Source organism: Onthophagus taurus, chromosome 2 (assembly GCF_036711975.1).
Source record: "Onthophagus taurus isolate NC chromosome 2, IU_Otau_3.0, whole genome shotgun sequence".
Classification (NCBI taxonomy): domain Eukaryota; kingdom Metazoa; phylum Arthropoda; class Insecta; order Coleoptera; family Scarabaeidae; genus Onthophagus; species Onthophagus taurus.
The window spans coordinates 27,108,213-27,129,008 of NC_091967.1; the positions used below are offsets into that span (position 1 = coordinate 27,108,213).

Here is a 20,796-nt window from a genome sequence, read left to right on the forward strand (position 1 = left end):
AAACTCGAGTGCCATCAATCGGATCCAGTTACCTCATCGAGAAAAACAAATCACATAACCATGGTAACTGTAGACATGTCATTTACTAACGCAGAAGCGTATGATGATTTATTTTCAATGTTTCGAATACGATGCAACTGCACGGCAAAAATGTGCAATGTAATTACGACAAAGAAAGACATTTTTCTCTAGAAAAGTTTTTAAGATGGACTTAGCGATTACGGAAAACTGGCAACATGTAGCCCATTCAGACATCTCTATGAATGCTATCCCACATAATCTGGGAACTCCGAAAACAATTGTCCAAAAATATTCAAATCGGTTGAATGGTCCAGGAGATATCAAAATGTAAACATTTGAAAACGCATTGGCCTCCCCCTCCCTTATTATGACAGATATGAGAAATATTGCAAAAGAAAAGCGATACTAAATGATGTTGTCAAAGTTATAGCTCATCGTCTAATTTTCTGATATAGCGGGAATTTTATGTTTCTCTATGGTAGTTACGCCCCCTAGCGGTCGAATTATGAACTTCAAAATAATTTCCAGCCATTTCTCTTACCTGCTTTGCTTATAAGCAGAGCCCGGACAGTTTAGGAAAAGTGCGCCCCTCTACACGAAACGAATTCCATGACAACGACGTAAGTACGTTGTTGTCGCTTTTGACACCTTTTAAGTTACTCTTCAAAATTGAATTTCGAAGAGCGATGAACGTACCTTAGCGAAGAACTTGCAGTGCAACATTAATTAATGAATTAATAAAAATAATATAAAAATACGCACTGAATTATTCATTTTTGGTTTTATTAAATTTATAATTAATAAATTAATTATAATTTATTTCGTGACATAAGGTATGACGTATCTGACAGCTTCGCACGCTTCGATTGAATATTGAGACTGCAGTGGGAGGCGTTTTAGGATAATTTTCCTAAACTGTCCGGGCTCTGCTTATAAGGATTTTTTCCCCAAACCTATAGGCCTTACTGTTGTCGAGATACAACCGCTCCGTACCCTTAACGGGACAGCCTGTATAAAAAAATACTAAATGATTAGTACACAAATTTTTAATGTAGTACAAAATTAGTACATAAATAGTATATAATTATAGTAGTATCAAAATGCTGATATCTTGAAAAGGGGGTGTAGCTGTATGGACCTAATTCATCTACCAGGAGCCTATTCTGAGTAGATATAAAAGATTACATAAACTCACATTGCGCGAGTAACAGCATTAATTTTTATATCTCGAAATTTAATATAAATAATAGAAAGTTCTTAGTTTAGAAATTTCTTAAGAAATTTCAAATGTAACTGATAACCAATTGACAAAGCAAGAAGAAAGCATTGATTAGTTACTCTGCAGAAATAGGATATTTGCAATTTCAAAGATATAATCATTTTTACCAATACTAAAAACTGCCGTAAATAAAGTTTTATTACGACGTTTTCCTTTTAAAGAAATATCCAACAATGTCTTCGTATAACATTGTCGTCAATCGACCATGAAACTCAAGAACGTCTTAATATTTTAATGTTTTTCAAATCTTATTTACATCCATTACGATAAGAAATTCACCGTAAAATATACCAACTTTAGTTAATTTTAATCAGTTTACTCAGTTTATAGAGCTTCTGGATGATTTCACTTTCTCTAAGCAAAAGAAAATTGGTGGGGAACTTGAGTAACACTAAGAGTGGGACTGTTAAGACGTTGATACGTAAACGTAAGTGAGACTGCATCTACTCACTTACGTATAATTTCTTACAAAGACCTTCTAGTTCTTTGTATGTTGAAGAAAATAATTGTAATACGGAAGTGCTTCGATTTACGTGTTTTAAAAGGTCAGCGGAAACAAAAAGTGTCTATACGAAAGTTATGATTCAGTGTGTAAATTTGTGGCTTAATATGTTGTTGGGTTTCTTATTGAAGAATTAAGAATTAGAACATTTTTTTTTGAAAATGTATGCTGTGGAAAGTGTTGTCCTTCGAGTTTCTATTGTATTGTGTATGGTGGCTGCTGTTGTTACTGTATTATATTTCACACCATTACCTGGTAAGTTCACATTTTTTATTAGATTAATTAATTTATTTTAGGTAATGTAAAAGTGAAATAAATTTTATTTAATTGAAAGTGTTAAGTAATAAAAATTTATGGGTCTATTAAAAAATGTTCGCATAACAAAAACATTGACGTAATAGAGAAGCTGTTGAATAACTTCACAAAACTTTCACTAATACCTTCCTTCTTTGGTTTTTTTGTTTAAAGAACTTTGGTTAATGTGAAAATTCTTTGTCTAACAATAAGTATATCAATACACTTTCAATTCAAATGAGAATTGAATGAAAATTGTTTGTTAAACGATTTTTTCAATTTCATAATCTCTTTCATAAGAAGATCGAACGGAACATCTGTCTTTCTTTTGATATGCGTAATACACAAATGTTATTAAAACCGGTAATGCAAGTATTGAATTTGGAAAGTGCATGCTTTCACCGGGGCGTTGTTGGTACCTTTTCTCCTTTTCAAAATTGCGGTCTCCAACAAAATAATTATACGCCTTCGTTTGCGATCGCGTCGATCACTTCAAAAAATGCAAGCAAACGGCACTGCACTCACGACTCTAGGTTAAACACAGTGAAAGTGGAAAGCGAACCGAGCAAACATCCACGTCCGTTTCCAATTACTATGCATTTTTATTTAATTATAGAAGATTGTTTAAAAACTTATTTTTATATACTATATTTATATACATATAATATAAAAGTTATCATAAAAAAAGGTCAACGGTATTTAAATTTCACTTTATTCAACAGACAATACCTTTATTGTTTGCATCTCACGTCTGCACTCGAACAATAAAAAAGAAATTTTTACAGTTAAGATGACCTTTAACCGATTTTAAAAGAGAACTTCGGCAGTTCCGTTTTTGGAGGTGGAGTGAAATCAACGTGAGAAGAGGAAGAACCTCATTTTATCATCTCCAAATTTTCACTTTCTATCCATGGACAAAAAAATCTTTGTTGTTGAATAAAATTTAAATAAGGAAGAGTGAAACTATCGACACACTTAAAAAAAATCTTTGAATGACATCTACCTTTTTAAGTACAAATATATTAATGTAATCAATTAAAAGAAACTTTCTAATTTGAGATGAATTTTCAGTAAAAGTTTCGATTTAAATAAAGATTTAAATGGCGAAAGCAAATTGACGTTTGATAGTTTTTTAGTCTTAGTACTAGAAAGTAAAGGAAATTTATTACAGTTTAACTTATTTCACATTTCAGATAATTTTACAGAAAGCTGTGATCGTCCGTGTAAAGATTTCGACTGGCCGATGATATGTAGATACAAATTTGCCATAGAAAAGACTGGAAGGTAACAATTTATTAAATTAATATTTATGCACTCATATTCCTCATTTATTCCCATTTTTACTTTTTATTATAACAATTAACTATAAATACACTGTGTTAATTAATTATCGTACCCGACGTCATCATTGCAAGTATGCAACCAATATCACAGTATTCATATTGCAATACACAAATCGCGTTATTGGTTGCATACTTGGAATGATGACGTCGGGTACGATAATTAATTAACACACTGTACATTAATTCGTTCTGGAGATACGACTTTTTAAATATTTATTTGCAAAATATAAAAAAACGTCAAGTTGGATTTAAAAAATCAGAACAACGATGTTAATGGAAAATGAGAGCTGATTTACATATAAACTAGTGATGGAATGGATAGTGATTTTGTGAAAAGCCGGATACCGGACCATTATGGTTATAATTTCTGGTATATTTCTGAAGTGATACCTTACATTGCCACATTATTGCGATATTTGAATAAAAATGAAATTAATAAGAAAGCTGATAAGATAAGTCAACTTATTTGGATCCAAGATACAAATTGAACTTTTTTAATGCTAATTTAACTACGAAGCAACTCTAAAAAATGGTTTTCTCAAAAACTAAGCGTTATTTTTAAAAACGTGTTGGTTCGTTGGAAAGAGGACGCTTATTAACACTTTGGGAAATTTTCAAACTCATATTCCAAGAAATGGATTTTATACGAATTTTTAAAATTTAATCGGCGATAATTGCAAAATTCGAAAAAATTGTCGATTATTTCAAAACTTTATTTCTCAAGAATTAAAAGTGATTTTTCAAAACGGCTTTTTGCATTAAAAAGAGGATACTTTAATTAATAATTAGTGATATTTCCATAAGGATCCTTCAAGAAATTAGTTTTATAGCGAATTTTGAAAATTATCGATGAAAATTACAACATCGAAAATTTTATCAAAACTTGAAATATTGTTTTCTCAAAAACTAAAAGTTATTTTTTAAAACGTGTTGGTTCGTTGGAGAGAGGACACGCTTATTAACACTTTGGGAAATTTTCATACTCATATTCCAAGAAGTGGATTTTATACGAATTTTTAAAACTTAGTCGGCGAAAATTGCAAAATTCGAAAAAATTATCGATTATTTCAAAAATTTATTTCTGAAGAACTAAAAGTGATTTTTCAAAACGGCTTATTGCATTGAAAAGAGGATACTTTAATTAATAATTGGTGATATTTCCACAAGGATCCTTCAAGAAATTAATTTTATAACGAATTTTGAAAATTATCAATGATAATTGCAATATCCTAAATGTTATCAAAACTTCAATTATTGTTGTCTCAAAAACTAAAAGTTATTTTTCAAAACGTGTTGGTTCGTTGGAAAGAGGACACTCTTATTAACACTTTGGGAAATTTTCATACTCATATTACAAGAAATGGATTTTATACGAATTTTTAAAACTTAATTGGTGAAATTTTAAAACTTAATCGGCGAGAATTGTAAAATTCGAAAAAATTGTCGATCATTACAAACATTTATTTCGCAAAAATTAAAAGCGATTTTTCAAAACAGCTTGTTGCATTAAAAAGAGGATACTTTAATTAATAATTGGTGATATTTCCACAAGGATCCTTCAAGAAATTAATTTTATAGCAAATTTTGAAAATTATCGATGAAAATTGCAGTATCGAAAATTTTATCAAAACTTCAAATATTGTTTTCTCAAAAACTAAAAGTTACTTTTCAAATCGTGTTGGTTCATTGGAAAGAGGACACTCTTATTAACACTTTGGCAAATTTTCATACTCATATTCCAAGATCTGGATTTTATACGAATTTTTAAAACTGAATCCGTGGAAATTTATTTCTCAAGAACTGAAAGTAATTTTTCAAAACGGCTTTTTGCATTAAGAAGAGGATACTTTATTAATAATCGAAATTGATAATAGCGATAGTTCTGTTAATGTGATGATGAATTACAAGCGAACAGAAGAAAACTAGACGAAACTGCAACAAGAGATTTTATATATCGTATTGGGATTGTTACAATGAGGTTGCTAAAGATAAACCTGATATAAATAAAGTTGTATTCAATGAAAGAAGTCCTATTGGGGTTGTACTTGATTATTATCTGCAGTGTCCAACACCTAAAACAGATACTAATTCCTGTGATTTGGTAACTATCCTGTATCTGGCCGGATTTAAAAAAATATAAAATACCGGATAGTTACCGGATATCCGTTCCACTATAATATAAACCATTAAATATTCGTTAAATTAGGTTTAAAATACTCTGTGTTTAATCGTGATGTCTCAATTCGTTCTTAAGATATGATTTTTATACTTTTTTTATACTTCAAAACTGTAACAACTAAATAAGCAAAGTTGGGCTTCAAAAATAATTATACCGAAGCTAATGGAAAATAAGAATTTATTTATGGCTTAATTAAATTTGCTTTAAAATGCTCTTTAGCTTAATTTATATTTTCAATTTACTAGCCACAAACTGTTACATACCATACGAAGGCACGTATTATTTAACTTATTAATTAATAAACCCACATATTAGCTTTGATCTAACGTAAGTAATTGCATATTTATTCAACTAATCAAATTGCAGATTATGGGAAAAATATAACTGACGAATTATTTTACGAATATTTTAACGTCTTCATGTTAAACTAATCGATATTATTCGTTGTTTTTTTATTTAATTTATTTTTCATATATTTTCAGCAAATGCGAAAAATGCAGTAATTCCTCAGAATGTGATCGAAGTTGCTCAAAAACCATCTACACTATAAATCAACAATTACCGGGACCAGCAATACACGTTTGTCAGAATGATATCGTTTTAATCGACGTAACTAATAGAATTCCCGGTAGAAGTTTATCGCTACATTTTCGTGGCCAAAGTCAAGAAGAATCTCCTTTTATGGACGGGGTTCCAATGATTACTCAATGCCCGATAACAAGTTATACAACTTTTCAATATAAATTTAGAGCCTCAACGTCGGGAACACATTTTTATAGCGCCCATTCGGGTGCTTTGGCTGCGAATGGAATTTACGGTGCTTTAATCGTTCGACAACCAGCAAGATTAGAACCTAATAAGCGGTATTATGATTTCGATGAAAAAGTCCATTCGATAATGATTTCTGAATGGTTACCCGGATTCGTTTCCGATTTAGATTATCAAATTGAACAGCCCACCGATATTTTAGTTAATGGTAAATTGAAATCGGATCCGCCGATTTTTACAGTAAGTTATGGAAATAGATATCGTTTTCGGTTAAGTTACTCGGCCACAATCGCTGGGTGTCCGATCACTTTCTCGATTAATAATCATCCGATAAAAGTAATTAGCGTCGATGGAAATCCAACAAATCCTTATGAAGTGCGAAGCGTCACCTTGAATAAAGGCGAAAGAATCGACTTTATTCTAAAAGCTAAACAACAATTTGGGGATTATTTTATTAAATTTAATTCAACGTGTTTTCCGAAAATTAGTGGTGAAGGAATTATTAGATACTCCGAGCGAAATAAATCTGTAATTGAAGAAATTGAAACAGAGACTACTGTGAGGGAATTTAACACGGGAGTTTGTGATTCGAAATTGGGAAGAGTTTGTATTGGGGATATTCATGCAGTTAAGAAGATTCCAAGAGTTTTGAAAGATAAATTGGTTGATAAGAAATTGTTTTTTGATTTCAGTTCGATTTTAATCCAAAATGAAGGTAAGAATTTAAGTTCATTATCGAATTTAAAAGAATCGCGTTTTAAAATCTATACCGTGCGCGTCAAATGTAACTCTTCTTCTAACTAATTTGAAAACGGTTCGAGATATCGTCATAAGTCAAAATAGACGAATTTTGTTTTTATTAATTCAAATATTTTAGCATAAAATTTTTTTATAATTTTTAGTTAATGAATCATCTTAATTTTTTTCTAATGGAACATTCTATATGTTATAGCATTTTCTAATAGAACCAAAAAGACGAGTCAAAAATATTGGTTATTCAGTTTTTAAATAAAAATTTTGATAAACTGCAGAGTGTGCAACTTTTAACCCTGTCACTGCTAATGCGTTTTTAATAATGTTTACGTACATGCACATGAATGCACACGTATAGGACAATTTACAATGTTGGACGTAAAGTAACTGTAGATTCTAGGAATGGAAATAATGAGAAACTTACTTGTTGTATTATTTCTTGCATAAATTGGGTCAATTTATATTGATTTCTTTTGATAAATTAGGTGGTTATAAAACTGTACACTAGTATCACTAGTTTTTAATTTTACAAAAAAACTGTTGGGCTTTTTGATGGTGATAAGTCATTATTCGACGGATTTTAGCCTAAAATTGCGGACGCTACTGTTTAAGATATACAAGCCCAAGTAGGAAATTTATATGACTTATTCGATGAGTTTGGTAAAATCCATGTTGCAAGATATAGTCGAAATAAAATTTCAATAAAACAAAAACTTCTTTCTTGCTCTTTGTTATAAAATAACCTCGGTACCGGTTTCGGCTATTAATACACACTAAAATATTTTTTTATAAATAAAATTAATTTTTACATTTTTTTCAAAAATTTCTGATGTAAGGGTATAAAAATTTTACGTCATCGTAAAGAGAAAAGTAATTTCTATCAAATCAGCCTAACGAAAGGATACATTGCCATTTAAAAAACTTCAAGTATTATTCGTTGCTCGTTTGTTTTCTGAAACAAAAACAATTGAATGCTTTCTTATTATGGGAAATAAAATATTAAATTGTATAAAATGCTTTTTTTATGAAGTTGATATTTACCAAGATATATATATGTACTATATTCCATACATAATGGGCAGCCTGTATAGTTCCTGTATAGTTAGTTAGGTAATGGACGGTCGTCGTGGATGATCCTGTATAATTGCATATTAGTTGCAACAGCGTCAATAAGATGTAAGCTGCAAGTCAACAACACACTCTCATCGAATAAAATTTCAATAAACCAAAAACTTCTTTCATGCTCTTTATTATAAAACACCGGTTTCGGCTATTAATAAGTAGCTATCAACAGCAGAATCTACATATTTGAAAATCACACTAAAATATTTTTTTTATAAATAAAATTAAAAACATCTAAACTTACGGTCAATAAAATCTCTAACACCTATCGAAATTTGAATTCACGATCACATCAATTCGGCATTTTTTGTTAAAAGAAAAAGTCATATTCAGCAAGGCAAAAAAAAAAGGAAAAATTTGACAAAGATTCTGAAATAAGAAAATATCGTTGAAAAAGCATTTAAAGGGAACATTATAAAAACTTACTTGAACTAATAAAATTATTAACATGTTAAGAATCCGGATGACTACAGATAAACAACTACATTACATATTTGCGACACGACATCCAACGACATCAATCAACCACGAAGAAGACAAGAACGAAGGATGGATTCTGCGCATTAAAAAACTTAGATGACAACATGTCATGTTGCAGGAAAGTGAAGAATTCGAATTTAATTTTTTAATCTTTTACGTCTGTATGTACAGGGTGTCCAAATTTCGATGGGTTTGCAGGGTATCTCGGTTATTATGAAAGATAGAAAGTTGCGGCTTTCGCGAACCTGAGCTACTTTTTTGTGAAACTTACAATGGCGCAAACCAAATTTTCATAGCCCTCTTCGTTTTTGATATACAGGGAGTGTTTGAAATTTACGATTTTCAGACATCTCCTGTATCTCGACTATCCGCAAACTTAGTGAAAAAGTAAAAACGGATTCTAATAGATTTTTTCACGTAGAATCCAATGGTGCACGTAGAATTTTTCTAGTCATCACGGTTTTTGAGTATGTTTATATCTCCACATCTTAAATGAGCCTAATTCTGTAAATTTTTGCACTGATGTGCAAAATGTTAGCGACATTTATTGCAATCTGGTCAAGTTACATGTTGCTCGTCCCCCACCTCTCGACGATTCGTCCTTCGGTGAGGTTTGGTTTTGACCTTGGTTGGTTTTCAAATTTCCCGCCTTGTGGTTGGGGAATTGTCTTTTTGCCGTTTTTGTTGGGTTGGTATGGCTCTCGGTTTTAATTGTCATTGTTGTTTGTGGTTTTATTCTCGAATTTGATTGTTCCTGTGCCATCGTGCTGGATTTTTGGTTTTGCGGTGGTTTTTTGGGCCGTTTATTGTCTGGCCCCCTGTTTCACTTATGGGTTTTTGTATTTTTGTGACTTGCAACCTCTATTTGTAAGTTAGGTTAAGTTTTTTATTGTATAATTTGTTTGATTTGTTCCTTTTATTTCAAATAAAATAGCGTTCCTCTGATGAAGAATTAAAAATAAAAATTCGAAAGCTAAGGTACTAGGAAAGGAGGTTTTTATTCACCCCACAGTTGATGATCACAGTATTTGGCTCCGTACTTAAATTATATACAACCAGTAACTTACTTTACCTCTACTAAAGAAATTTGTATTTGAAACATTTTTCTTTAAAATCACAAATGGCGAAGTTATTGGCAATATTCCAGACATTTGACACACCCTGTACAACACGCACAATATTTTAGAACCTCTCAGATTTTTCGAACATTTCGACAATCACCACAAAATCAATAACGACGAAAAATAAAGCTCATCTCCGTGTATCAAATACACCTCAAAATTAAAATTCAAGCCAGTTGCACTTTGCGCTATCTAATGTAGGTTTTATTTGGTCAATATCATCAATACAACCTCTTTATTTGGTAAGGACAAAAGGCTAAAGCAGTGTCAATCATATTGAAAATTTTCTGTTCTTTCTATCAATGCAAAGCAAAAATCGATTACGATATTTTAAAACCATTTCTTTCTGCAAAACAGCCTTATCGGTGCATTTATGACGCCCATTGAATCACTTTCGACACAATAACATTTTTATATTACAGGCACAAATTTCTAATACCACATAGAATCGATGAGAACTTTTAATCGCTAATCGAAAAATTTTTCTTTCTTTATTGACGAAAACCTACTTTCATCAAACTGTCTGGTATGTTGACGTTCCCAACCCAACCCTCATGCATAAACTGAAAAACTTTCGAAAGATTGTTCGGGTTCTACCTCATAATGTTCCTTTGTTTATAAAATACCACATACTTTATTTAATGAAACTTTCATAAGTAAACTAATATCCCAACAAGCAACAAAGGATTTTCGTTTCCACATACCTAATAATTTAGGCGCAGTGTCACCAGGAAGAGAAACTTTGTTACGTTACCCTGAGTTTAACACACATCAGTTAACAGATTATTAACGTGACTCATCCTGCATCACCTTACGAAGCTGTATGCTGTAAAATTAAGGGTGAAGGAAAGATCAGGCTTTCTAGTGGTGTATTGAATATTTCGCTATCTCCAAAGACAACGAAGGTATCGATGACTAAAGAAAAGCAAGCATTAAAGTTTGTTTCTGAGTGTTTAGTTGCTGTACGGGTTAGGTTGAACTTTTACGATATACATATAAAACAACCTTATAAATCCTAAAACACGCAATTATCTTGGGTAATTTATAAAACGGTTTAGGGTAGAAACGTTTATATTGCGGTCGTTGTAACTCACTTTGCTTAACTACTTTGTTCCACCTTGCTACTCCAGTACTCGAATGATGCCTATTAGGCGTCTTTATACATACTGTTCTATAGTTCAACAAACGTTAAATTAAATCGATAATTATTAAAAATTCATATGAATTGAACTGTTCACCTTGGAAACTTTAAATTTGGTGTAATATAAACTCAAACGAACTTTTTTTAACTTCACTTTTAACAAACTTAAATTGAATTTATAATTTTTGAAAATTCATAGAAATTAATTACAATATAATGTTGTAAACATTTTAATTCTTTTTTTATAGAACAAGATGATGCGAATCGAAAGATCCATACAGTGAACAACATTACTTTTATCTACCCGTCATCTCCACTTTTAACTCAAATTTACGACGTTCCTGCAAGTACTTTATGTAATACGCTGTTTTTACCTGAAAAATGCAAACATTCCCATCTGTGTGAATGCACTTATATCGAAAATATTCCTTTGGATTCAACGGTGGAGTTAATAATCAGCAATCAAAGTAAGTAATAATTAACTCTAATAAAGAAATGTTTGTTTGTGGTTGTTTTAATCAAGTTTAAATTAAATTTTTTAGATGCTGATGCATCAGAATATATTTTCCACTTACATGGTTATCATTTCTACATAATCGGATCCCGACAGTTTCAAAACCCTGTACCATTAGATCTTCTTAAAACAATGGATGAAAACGAAGATTTATTTTCTCGTAATTTAATTAACCCGCCATTAAAAGATACAATTCGTGTGCCTAAATTTGGAATCGTGGCTGTGAGATTTATTGCTAACAATCCAGGTAAACTTAATAATAACACTAATAAATAGCAACATTTTTACTAATTTTTCTTTATATTTCTTAAGGTTTTTGGATGTTACGCGATGAACGAACGAAAATTTGGTCTCAAGGATTAGATGTGGTTTTAAAAGTGGGCGAGTTAAGAAATTTTATAAGCCCCCCATCGAGTTTCCCAAATTGCGGAAGTTGGATTGGACCAGAATTTTTCTTCGAATAAAAAATGTATTCTTTTTTGTAAGATAATTGTGTTTTTAGTGGAAATTTGTGTTCTTGTTGATAATCGTATACAATTGTTATTTATTTCTTTGAAATAAAATATTTATTTTTTAAACTGTTTTCTTAAATCCCATTTTAACTTGGCATTCCAAATAGGTACTAGAATCTACCTTTAGTTCGTTTGAAAACTAATTGAATTTCAGTGTTGCATCCTTTCTTATTATAAATTATTTTTCTATTTAGTGCATCGTGTTACAACTCTTTAAATTGAGTCACCTCGCTCAGGGTTGGTTGAAGATACGTTATTTTTAACATGCGTGTGCATTTCGATATGTTCAAGTTAGTTTTCAACGAGCTGTGAGTCTAAGTGTAACTTGAATTAAATGATTCAAAATATTTTAAGGTAAGTACAATTTCTACAACAACTCTCTATATCTATAATAAAAGCTTTCAATACAATGTTATTAGCAAGTCAACCTTGTCGAGTGCACTTGGCAATCGATACCTCCATTCAAAGCCGTATTTAAGAATATCCCGCTATTTAGGGCTTAGATAAAAATAGATAGATCGTTTTAATTCGTAATAACTATGTACATTTTGTGGACGATTAAAGTAATATTAGGTGGTTTCTTTGAATGAAGCACTTATATCTGGATGGAACTGGTTCGGGTCTAATTACATCATCCTAATGTTTAGAAATCAAAATTAATTCATTTTTTGAATTTAAAATTATCGATCTTTTTTTAATTAGCGTTAGAATATTTTGCACAAAAAATAAACTTAATTAACCAAATTAATTCCAATATCAATAACATATTATTGTTTTTATTTTTAATGTACGCACGTGCATCTTCATTGGTGATTATGGTGCTGTTTTAGTTCATCAAATTTGCGAAACCACGCAGTAATTGAAATCAATTTCTCTTCGATTGTTATTAATTGACGATCTCGGATACAATTGATGCGAATATAGATAAAATGGTTTGTTATATGTTGCACTCGGTTCTTAATTGTTGTTGTGTTGGTGTACTAAAGTAGATCTACATATTTTTCATGGATGTTTAATCATATCTATTTCAAAAGAATAAGGTAAAGTGTTTAAACTCAAATTATTTAGACATTTAGCCTAAACTGGTACTTTGAAAAGTTATATCACTCCTGTTTTTAAGTACAATTTTTGAATTTTACGGTTATTATTGTTCAATAACTTGAGATATTCGAAGATAGTATCGAGAGTGCTCAACTTTCAAGCATCCTGATGTATTTTTACACAGAAAATATCTTAAAATGAAAATCCTAAATCGATTTTAAAACATAGAATGTATTCAATTTGTATTCAATCAACTTAATCGAGTTAAACGCCAATATTTTGATGACTTGTTTTAAGTCAAAAACTAAAAACATAAAATTAATAATCAATAAATTAATTGTTTCCTTATAATCTCAAATAATCTCATTAATTAAATCCCAAACATTCTAGAGAAAAATGTTTTTAACCTTACTTTTAACAAACGTTAAATTAAATCGATAATTGTTAAAAATTCATATAAATTAGAAACTTTAAATTTGGTGTAATATAAACTCAAACGATTCTTTATATCCTTAAATTATTTCGCTCCTTAATTCCTGACTGTTTGAGAGAAAACTTTTTTATCTCCACTTTTAACAAACTTAAATTGAATTTATAGTTTTTGAAAATTCATAGAAACTAATCGTTAGCTGCAATTACAATATAATGTTGTAAACATTTTAATTGTTTTTTGTTTAATTCTAATAGAGATTTTATGGTATCTCTAGTCTCCATAACAGTAACTTTATTCTCTCTGTTGTGGTTGTATTTTTTTCAAATTGCCAGAGCATAAAACTGAGTAGTCGTTGTTTAGAGTAGTCTCTCCTCGTCTATTCCATCTTGTGTCATTTATACCGGGTATACTAACTTTATATCTTTCGTATTCTTGTGGTACTTCTAGATTCACTTATTTGGTACATGGTTTTGACATTTCAACAGGCTATATGGACCATTTCGTGTACATCTAGTCCCGCACTCAATTTTTCTGCTTTCGTTGTCGTTTATGTACCCTCTATCCGGGAATTTTCCTATCCATTTCTTATTTTATCTGTTCATCTATTACATCAAAATCCTTTTCCATTGCAAGTTGTCTTGTATGTTCTTCCATTTCCACTACTATCCGTGCAAAAAGTCAAGGCCCCTCACTTTAGAGGACCTTTAGATTAGCCTGATGTGTTCTTAATGAGTGGCATATTTTATTTTTTCGATATTGCATACAGTTTCGCGGAATATCGCGGTTTAGTAAGACGCCGTTATGTCGAAAACAGCTGGTTCGATTTCCACGCGGATTTCACCAAAATATGTCAAATAATGTCGGTTGTCGGATTCCGTTATCAGTTTTTCAAAATTAGAGCTCCCTAATTTTTTAAGAGCGATTTAATGGAATTATAAATTAAAGAGAAACAGAAAGCTATTTCTGCGGGGTGACGGGGGTTCCGTCCAATCGGAACAGATGGTGCGTCCTAGACAGCACGTCGCGCCTCATTTCTTTATGTAGGTAAGATAAAGGCGCGACGTACTGTCTGGGCGTAACATCTGTTCCGATTGGACGGAACCCTCCTCTCCCCGCATAGCTTATTTCTGTTTCTCATTAATTTGTAATTCCATTAAATCAGTAAGGATCAGTAAGGTTTTTCGAAATGCTATACAGGGTGTTCAAATTATAGTATCAAAGTTGAACTTAAGAAAAGCCCTAAAAGTCAATTCTTTTAACTAGCAATATGGAGTGGTTTTTTTAATTTTACAGCAAATTACAATCAAAGTAGGAGCCAAAATAACGCCGTTGACAGCTTTAAATGTCAAAAAATTGACAGTTTAAACAAATATGGCGCAACTAAGCGAACGACAAAGAATCCAAATATTAATAATGTATGGGTACTGTGCAGGTGATAGAAAACGCACTCAAAGTGAGGTTTGTACACTGTTCAATAATATTTACCCGGATACACAAATTACACAATCCACAGTATCCAAAATTTTAAAAAAAATTTTAACACCGGAAGTGTTAAAAACCTTCCAAAAAGTTGATGGCCGAAGACAGTTACCAATGACCATACATTATTAATTATTCATTATTGTTGAAACTGTAATTTTTTTGAAATTTAAAGCGGTCAACGCCGTTATTTCGGCGCCTACATTGATTGTAATTAGCTGATTTTAGACTTTCAAAAAACGCATTTTTTTTTCGATTTTTTTCTTATACAACTATATGATTTGATATGTTCATCGCATAGAGGGACTTATCCTCTATTAAAGTATGCAAAAAAGAATATATGCATCCAATTTAAAATAACAATGTTGGTTGCCATAGCAACGAAACAAAAAATAATACAAACAAGCAAATATCGCCAAAAAATGCGCCATGATTAATAAAGAAATTTGTATTTGAAACATTTTTCTTTAAAAACATAAATGGCGAAGTTATTGACAATATTCCAGCCATTTGACACACCCTGTATACGCATAATATTTTAGAACCTCTCAGATTTTTCGAACATTTTGACAATCACCACAAAATCAACGACAAAAAACAAAGCTCATCTCCGTGTATCAAATACACCTCAAAATTAAAATTCAAGCCAGTTGCACTTTGCGCTATCTAATGTGGGTTCTATTTGGTCAATATCATTAATACAACCTCTTTATTTGGTAGGAACAAAAGGTTGTTTTCTGTTCTTTCTATCAATGCAAAGCAAAAATCGATTACGATATTTTAAAACCATTTCTTTCTGCAAAACAGCCTTAATGGTGCATTTATGACGCCCATTCATCACTTTCGACACAATAACATTTTTATATTACAGGCACAAATTTCTATTACCACATAGAATCGATGAGAACTTTTAATCGCTAATCGAACAATTTTTCTTTCTCTATTGACGAAAACCTACTTTCATCAAACTATGTCTGGTATATTGATGTTTCCAACCCAACCCTCATGTATAAACTGAATGGGCTTTCTCAAACAGAACCCAACTCAGAAAAACTGAGCTCTCTAATTTTTTAAGAGCGATTTAATGGAATTATAAATTAAAGAGAAACAGAAAGCTTATTCATGCGGGGTGATGGGGGTTCCGTCCAATCGGAACAGATGGTGCGTCCCAGACAGGACGTCGCGCCTCATTTCTTTATGTAGGTAAGATAAAGGCGCGACGTACTGTCTGTGTGCAACATCTGTTCCGATTGGACGGAACCCTCCTCTCCCCGCATAGCTTATTTCTGTTTCTCATTAATTTGTAATTCCATTAAATCGCTATTAAAAAATTAGGGAGCCCTAATTTTGAAAAACTGATAACGGAATTCGACAACCGACATTATTTGACATATTTTGGTAAAAACCGCGTTGAAATCCGCCAGGTCCGCGAAACTATATGGAATATCGAAAAAATAAAATATGCCCGACATTAAGAACACATCGGTTAACCACCAGTTCAAATTTGAAATTTTTTCGTCAAATAATTTTGGAGAAAAGAAATCGCAAAGTAAACAAAGTTGCTAGCACTCTCAAAAATCGGGTACTTCTTTCACTTAACTCGTGATAAGAGAAAAACCGCGGACCCGAAAATTTTCAAATTAACATGTCATACGCAGAAATGTTCACTGATTATAATAAACTTTACTGCAATTTTTTCCATCGAGCTGTTACGAAGATATCGATCTCTAAAGTGAGGGGCCTTGACTTTTTGCACGGATAGTAGTCCTTCCTCGTGTTCTTGCCATTCATAATAAACATCGTTTATGAATACTTTCGTGAAAGCCATCTTTAATTTCTTCCTTTCTCTTTATTTCATTTGGCTATATTTCTGATTTCAGCCTGTATTGTACCTTTTTCTCTTTTAGATAGCTTTCTATGTAAATTATGGCTTCCCTTTAGCTTATTTTTGTTTTTAAGGACTGATATCTTTTCCTCGAATTCATCCAGCTCTACCGTTAGAATTTTTTATTTATACTAATATTTATTTCACTCTTCGATTAAGTTTTCCATACCTTTAGTTCCGTAGATTCTTCCCCTGTTATTACAATCTTGTTTCCATGTTGCTCACTATCCTCTAGAGACTTTACGGTGTTAGTTGCTTTTTTTTGCTTTCCCACTTTTGTTACTTCAACTTCAGTTCTTGGATTCTTGCAGTTGGGTTATATTCGTCTTTAGTTCCAACACAATTTCTTGTATAATTGATTTAAATTCATACCTCACTCTAACAGATGTGTCTGTTTCTTGTTGTTAGTTTACTTTCGGTGACCTCAGGATTTCTTTGCTTTTCATGTATGTCTTTAATGCAGGGGTGTTCAGACTTGCACCATGAACGATCTACTATTAAACAATTTAGAGACAAGCGATCGACTCAACAAGAAAATTGAATACAATATGGGATTTTGGTTAGCAGTCAGTAATCAAAAAGTAACAGGCTGAGTTGTACTATACTGAACCTCTATAGATATTACAGAATAAAAAAAATACAAATACATACCCATTTATACCAAACATATACCGGGCGAGGCACTTAAACCATAAATTTTATCGCAAAAAGTTTCAGATAAAACATTTATCATACGAAGGGGAAAATATTTTGTATAATTTTCATTGCTAAAGTCCCTAAATTTACAAAGTACTGCGGTTCATGACGCCTGTTTTCAAGCCAAAATAGCGGTTTGACAACTTGTCACTGCTTCTCACCACTTATTTACAAAAATATTGCCGTCTTGTTGCCTATGGAGTTGCAAAAATGACAGTAAGAAAAACTAGATTCTTCAGAGTACCACGAGAAAAAATGGAAGGAAATTTGGCGTAATGTTATCAATAGAACGATATAGTTTTAAATTTCCCGCTTGACTTTCGAGCCAAAATGGCGTCAAACCACGGTACTTTGTAAATCTAGGGACTTTATTCATTGCATTTTAGAAGCGCCATCTATGTCTTTCAATAATTGTTAATTAAGTTTTTTTAATGGATATACAGGGTGTCAGATAAAAAACGCCCCAAGCTGTAACTCTGTCATTTACATTCCGATTTTCATGAGCGAGGTATCAAATGAAATGGTTTGATGAATACTATGATTCATGTTACAAATAAATTTTTTTTTGACTATTTTTTCCCATGGCACACTACAGTATAACACAAGAGACTTTAAGAGAATGTTCGGAAACTATTTTAATGTTTTTCTCTACTACAATTACAATTAATGTTAATGTATTGTACAGCAATGGGTTCAGAAAAAAACTTCCATTCGAAACATTTTTTTATGTAATAAATATTACGCATAATAAAAATTCCAAGTATGCTCCAGCATGATTTGAAATTACTAAAACGGGTGGTAGTTGTTTTAGTACACACATCTGTAAAATTTCCCGTAACAACAATTTCATTAGATACATTTTATTAATTAAGTATAGAAAGACATACGATTGTTGAAAAAATTGAAATGGTATTTGTTTATGGAGGAGCAGGCAGAAATGTCAACGTTGCCAGACATTTATTCGCGGAACAATTTCCCGACAGAAGATAGCGGATAATAATAATGCAATACATGTTTTAGCTGCTATTCGTAATAAGCCACACATTTCTTCGCGTGTTACTTCTTGTGGTTTCTTCTCCAACGCAGTGTACTGAGAATTTTACGTCAGCATAAATTTCATCCATACGATATATCTTTACATCAACAGCTTCATGATTTCAATGATTTCCAAAACCGATTTTCTTTTTGCAATGGTTCCCAACAACAGTTACGATTTGATATGACTTTTTCTTCAATGTACTATTTTCTGACGGTTTTACCAATAAGGTCCAGATAAATCGCCACAATATGCATTACTGGGCGGTAGAAAATCCGCATTGGTTACTCGAAATGAATTACCAACGACCTTGCATAGTTAATGTATATTGTGGATTATAGGTGACATATGAATTGGAGCTTTTTTTATTGATGGTAGATTGAATGGAGAAAAATATGCACATTTTCTGATGCACTAACTACCAGTACTACTAGAAGATTTAAATTTAGAACGTAGACGATCTATGTGGTTTCATCATGATGGATATCCTGCTCATTATTCAAGTGATGCTAGACAAGTGCTAAATAGGCATTATCAAAATAAGTGGATAGGTAGGAGTGGTCCGATTAATTGGCCTGCTAGGTCTCCCGACCTAACATCCCTTGATATTTTTCTGTGGAGTTACATTAAAAACAGAATATACCAAGAAGTGCCAACAACGCCGGAAAACATGAAGCAAAGAATACGTGACGTGTGCAGACAATTAAGTCCAGAAATGTTACAACAACCACAAGCATCTTTTATTTATCGTTTATGTGTGTGCATTGAAGCAAACGGAGTTTGAACACTTGTAAACCATTTGTTTTGTTGTCATTATTTGACGTTTTTGAACATGAATATACGGAAAAAAAATGTTTGAAATAAAAGTTGTTTATTTTATAATGGAAAATAGCATAGTCAAGCATAACTAAGTAGGAATAGAAACATTGATATTTCTGGCTAATTCTCCATAAACGAATGTCACTTATATTTTTTCACCAATCGCATAGGTTTCCATGATAAATTATGTATCATACTTATCTAATGAAATTGTTGATAAGGGAAATTTTGGCAGATATGGGTACTAAAACAACTGCCACCTGTTATGGCTGTTTCGAATAAAAGTTATTTATTTTGTCATGCAGAATAGGATAGTGATGAAAAAAATATATGTATCCATTCAAAAAAAAAAACTTACTTAACAAGTAATAAGCGTTTTATTGTTTTTAATATTTACAATCTTAGAGAACCATTTACAATAAAGAGTTATAAAGAGTTAAGTATTTTAGTAGTTGAGTATTCAGTACTTGAGTTGTGTTTATAACTCAAAAACTACGTCAAAAAATCTATTAGAACCCGTTTTTACTTTTTTACTAAGTTTCCTGATAGCCGAGATACAGAAGGTGTCTGAAAATCGTAAATTGCAAACACTGTATATCAAAAACAAAGAGGGCTATGAAAATTTGGTTTGCGCCATTGTAAGTTTCACAAAAAAGTAGCTCAGGTTCGCGAAAGCCGCAACATTTCTATCTTTCATAATAACTGAGATACCCTGCAAACCCATCGATATTTGGACACCCTGTACATTATAATTTGGATTGTTTACTTTATTTTGGTTAAAATCTTTTAGGTCACCTGACCTCACACCTTTAGATTCTTTTATGGGGCAAAATCAAAAATGAGGTGTGTAATACACCTGTAAAGTCTCGTGAGGCATTAGAAAATAAATCGAGTTACAAATTGTACTACCCAAATATCTCCTCAGGAATAATGTCGAGTTGTTAGATCGACAATACGCAAGATACAATTATGTCAAAATCGAGGCGAGGAGTATTTTGAAAATTTAGAAAATTAGTTTTTTTGAACTTATAATTGAATTAAATTTAATTGTTTATTCGCGTTTTTCTTTTAAAACTAATTTAATACAACTGTTAATTTACACCATTATTAAAAAAGAACCACTTACTAAAGCATAGCAGTGATCACTGCTTGAGAAACAGTAAATCAAGAGGAACATAGCGTAATTTATACTATTAACCTAGCTACTAACTATGCGTCAAAAGTTGTAATACATTTTTCGAAGGTACTAAAACGTTAAAAAATAACGAAAATATTTTTTTCAAAAATTATAAGCGACCGTGAAAATTTTTTCAAGTAAAAGTTATGTGAAATTAAGCTGTTTATCCAACTCAAGAAAAAAATTATAGATTTAAAAAAA

At 31.5% G+C, this 20,796-nt stretch overlaps 2 protein-coding genes and 1 long non-coding RNA gene across 5 annotated transcripts in view; 2 read left to right on the top strand and 1 right to left on the bottom strand.

The window, feature by feature from the left end:
• The first annotated feature begins 1,708 nt into the window (after nt 1-1,708).
• LOC111420846 (uncharacterized) lies at nt 1,709-12,095 on the top strand. The gene is made up of 6 exons (XM_023053896.2): nt 1,709-2,057; nt 3,290-3,380; nt 6,101-7,101; nt 11,252-11,470; nt 11,546-11,764; nt 11,830-12,095. Exons 1-6 carry the CDS (start codon nt 1,964-1,966, stop codon nt 11,979-11,981), a joined length of 1,776 nt encoding a protein of 591 aa, XP_022909664.2. The 5' UTR covers nt 1,709-1,963; the 3' UTR covers nt 11,982-12,095.
• On the bottom strand, nt 7,694-17,926 carry LOC111420856 (uncharacterized). Of its 2 annotated transcripts, XR_011639789.1 has the most exons (5): nt 17,519-17,926; nt 8,688-8,817; nt 8,506-8,630; nt 8,181-8,439; nt 7,694-8,091 (listed from the first exon to the last, which is right to left on the bottom strand). It is a non-coding gene; the product is annotated as an uncharacterized lncRNA (long non-coding RNA). The 2 variants fall into 2 exon arrangements; XR_002707135.2 differs by lacking the exon at nt 8,688-8,817.
• The window catches only part of LOC111420788 (sodium- and chloride-dependent GABA transporter 1-like), a 53,988-nt gene continuing 45,497 nt past the window's right edge, over nt 12,306-20,796 (top strand). The window contains exon 1 of one of the 2 annotated variants that reach the window (XM_023053844.2): nt 12,306-12,383. The gene's annotated coding sequence lies outside the window, so the exon portion shown is untranslated. Of the gene's footprint in view, nt 12,384-12,969; nt 13,070-20,796 lie in introns of those variants that run through there. The other variant, XM_023053837.2, reaches the window with a different exon arrangement.

What these genes read in the sequence shown, in the direction of transcription:
- LOC111420846 (XM_023053896.2), top strand. Translation starts at nt 1,964, where the DNA reads ATGTATGCTGTGGAAAGTGTTGTCCTTCGAGTTTCTATTGTATTGTGT. An exon ending in ATATTTCACACCATTACCTG is followed by an intron (nt 2,058 to 3,289) that starts GTAAGTTCACAT and finishes TTCACATTTCAG; the next exon opens with ATAATTTTACAGAAAGCTGT. An exon ending in ATTTATTGCTAACAATCCAG is followed by an intron (nt 11,765 to 11,829) that starts GTAAACTTAATA and finishes ATATTTCTTAAG; the next exon opens with GTTTTTGGATGTTACGCGAT.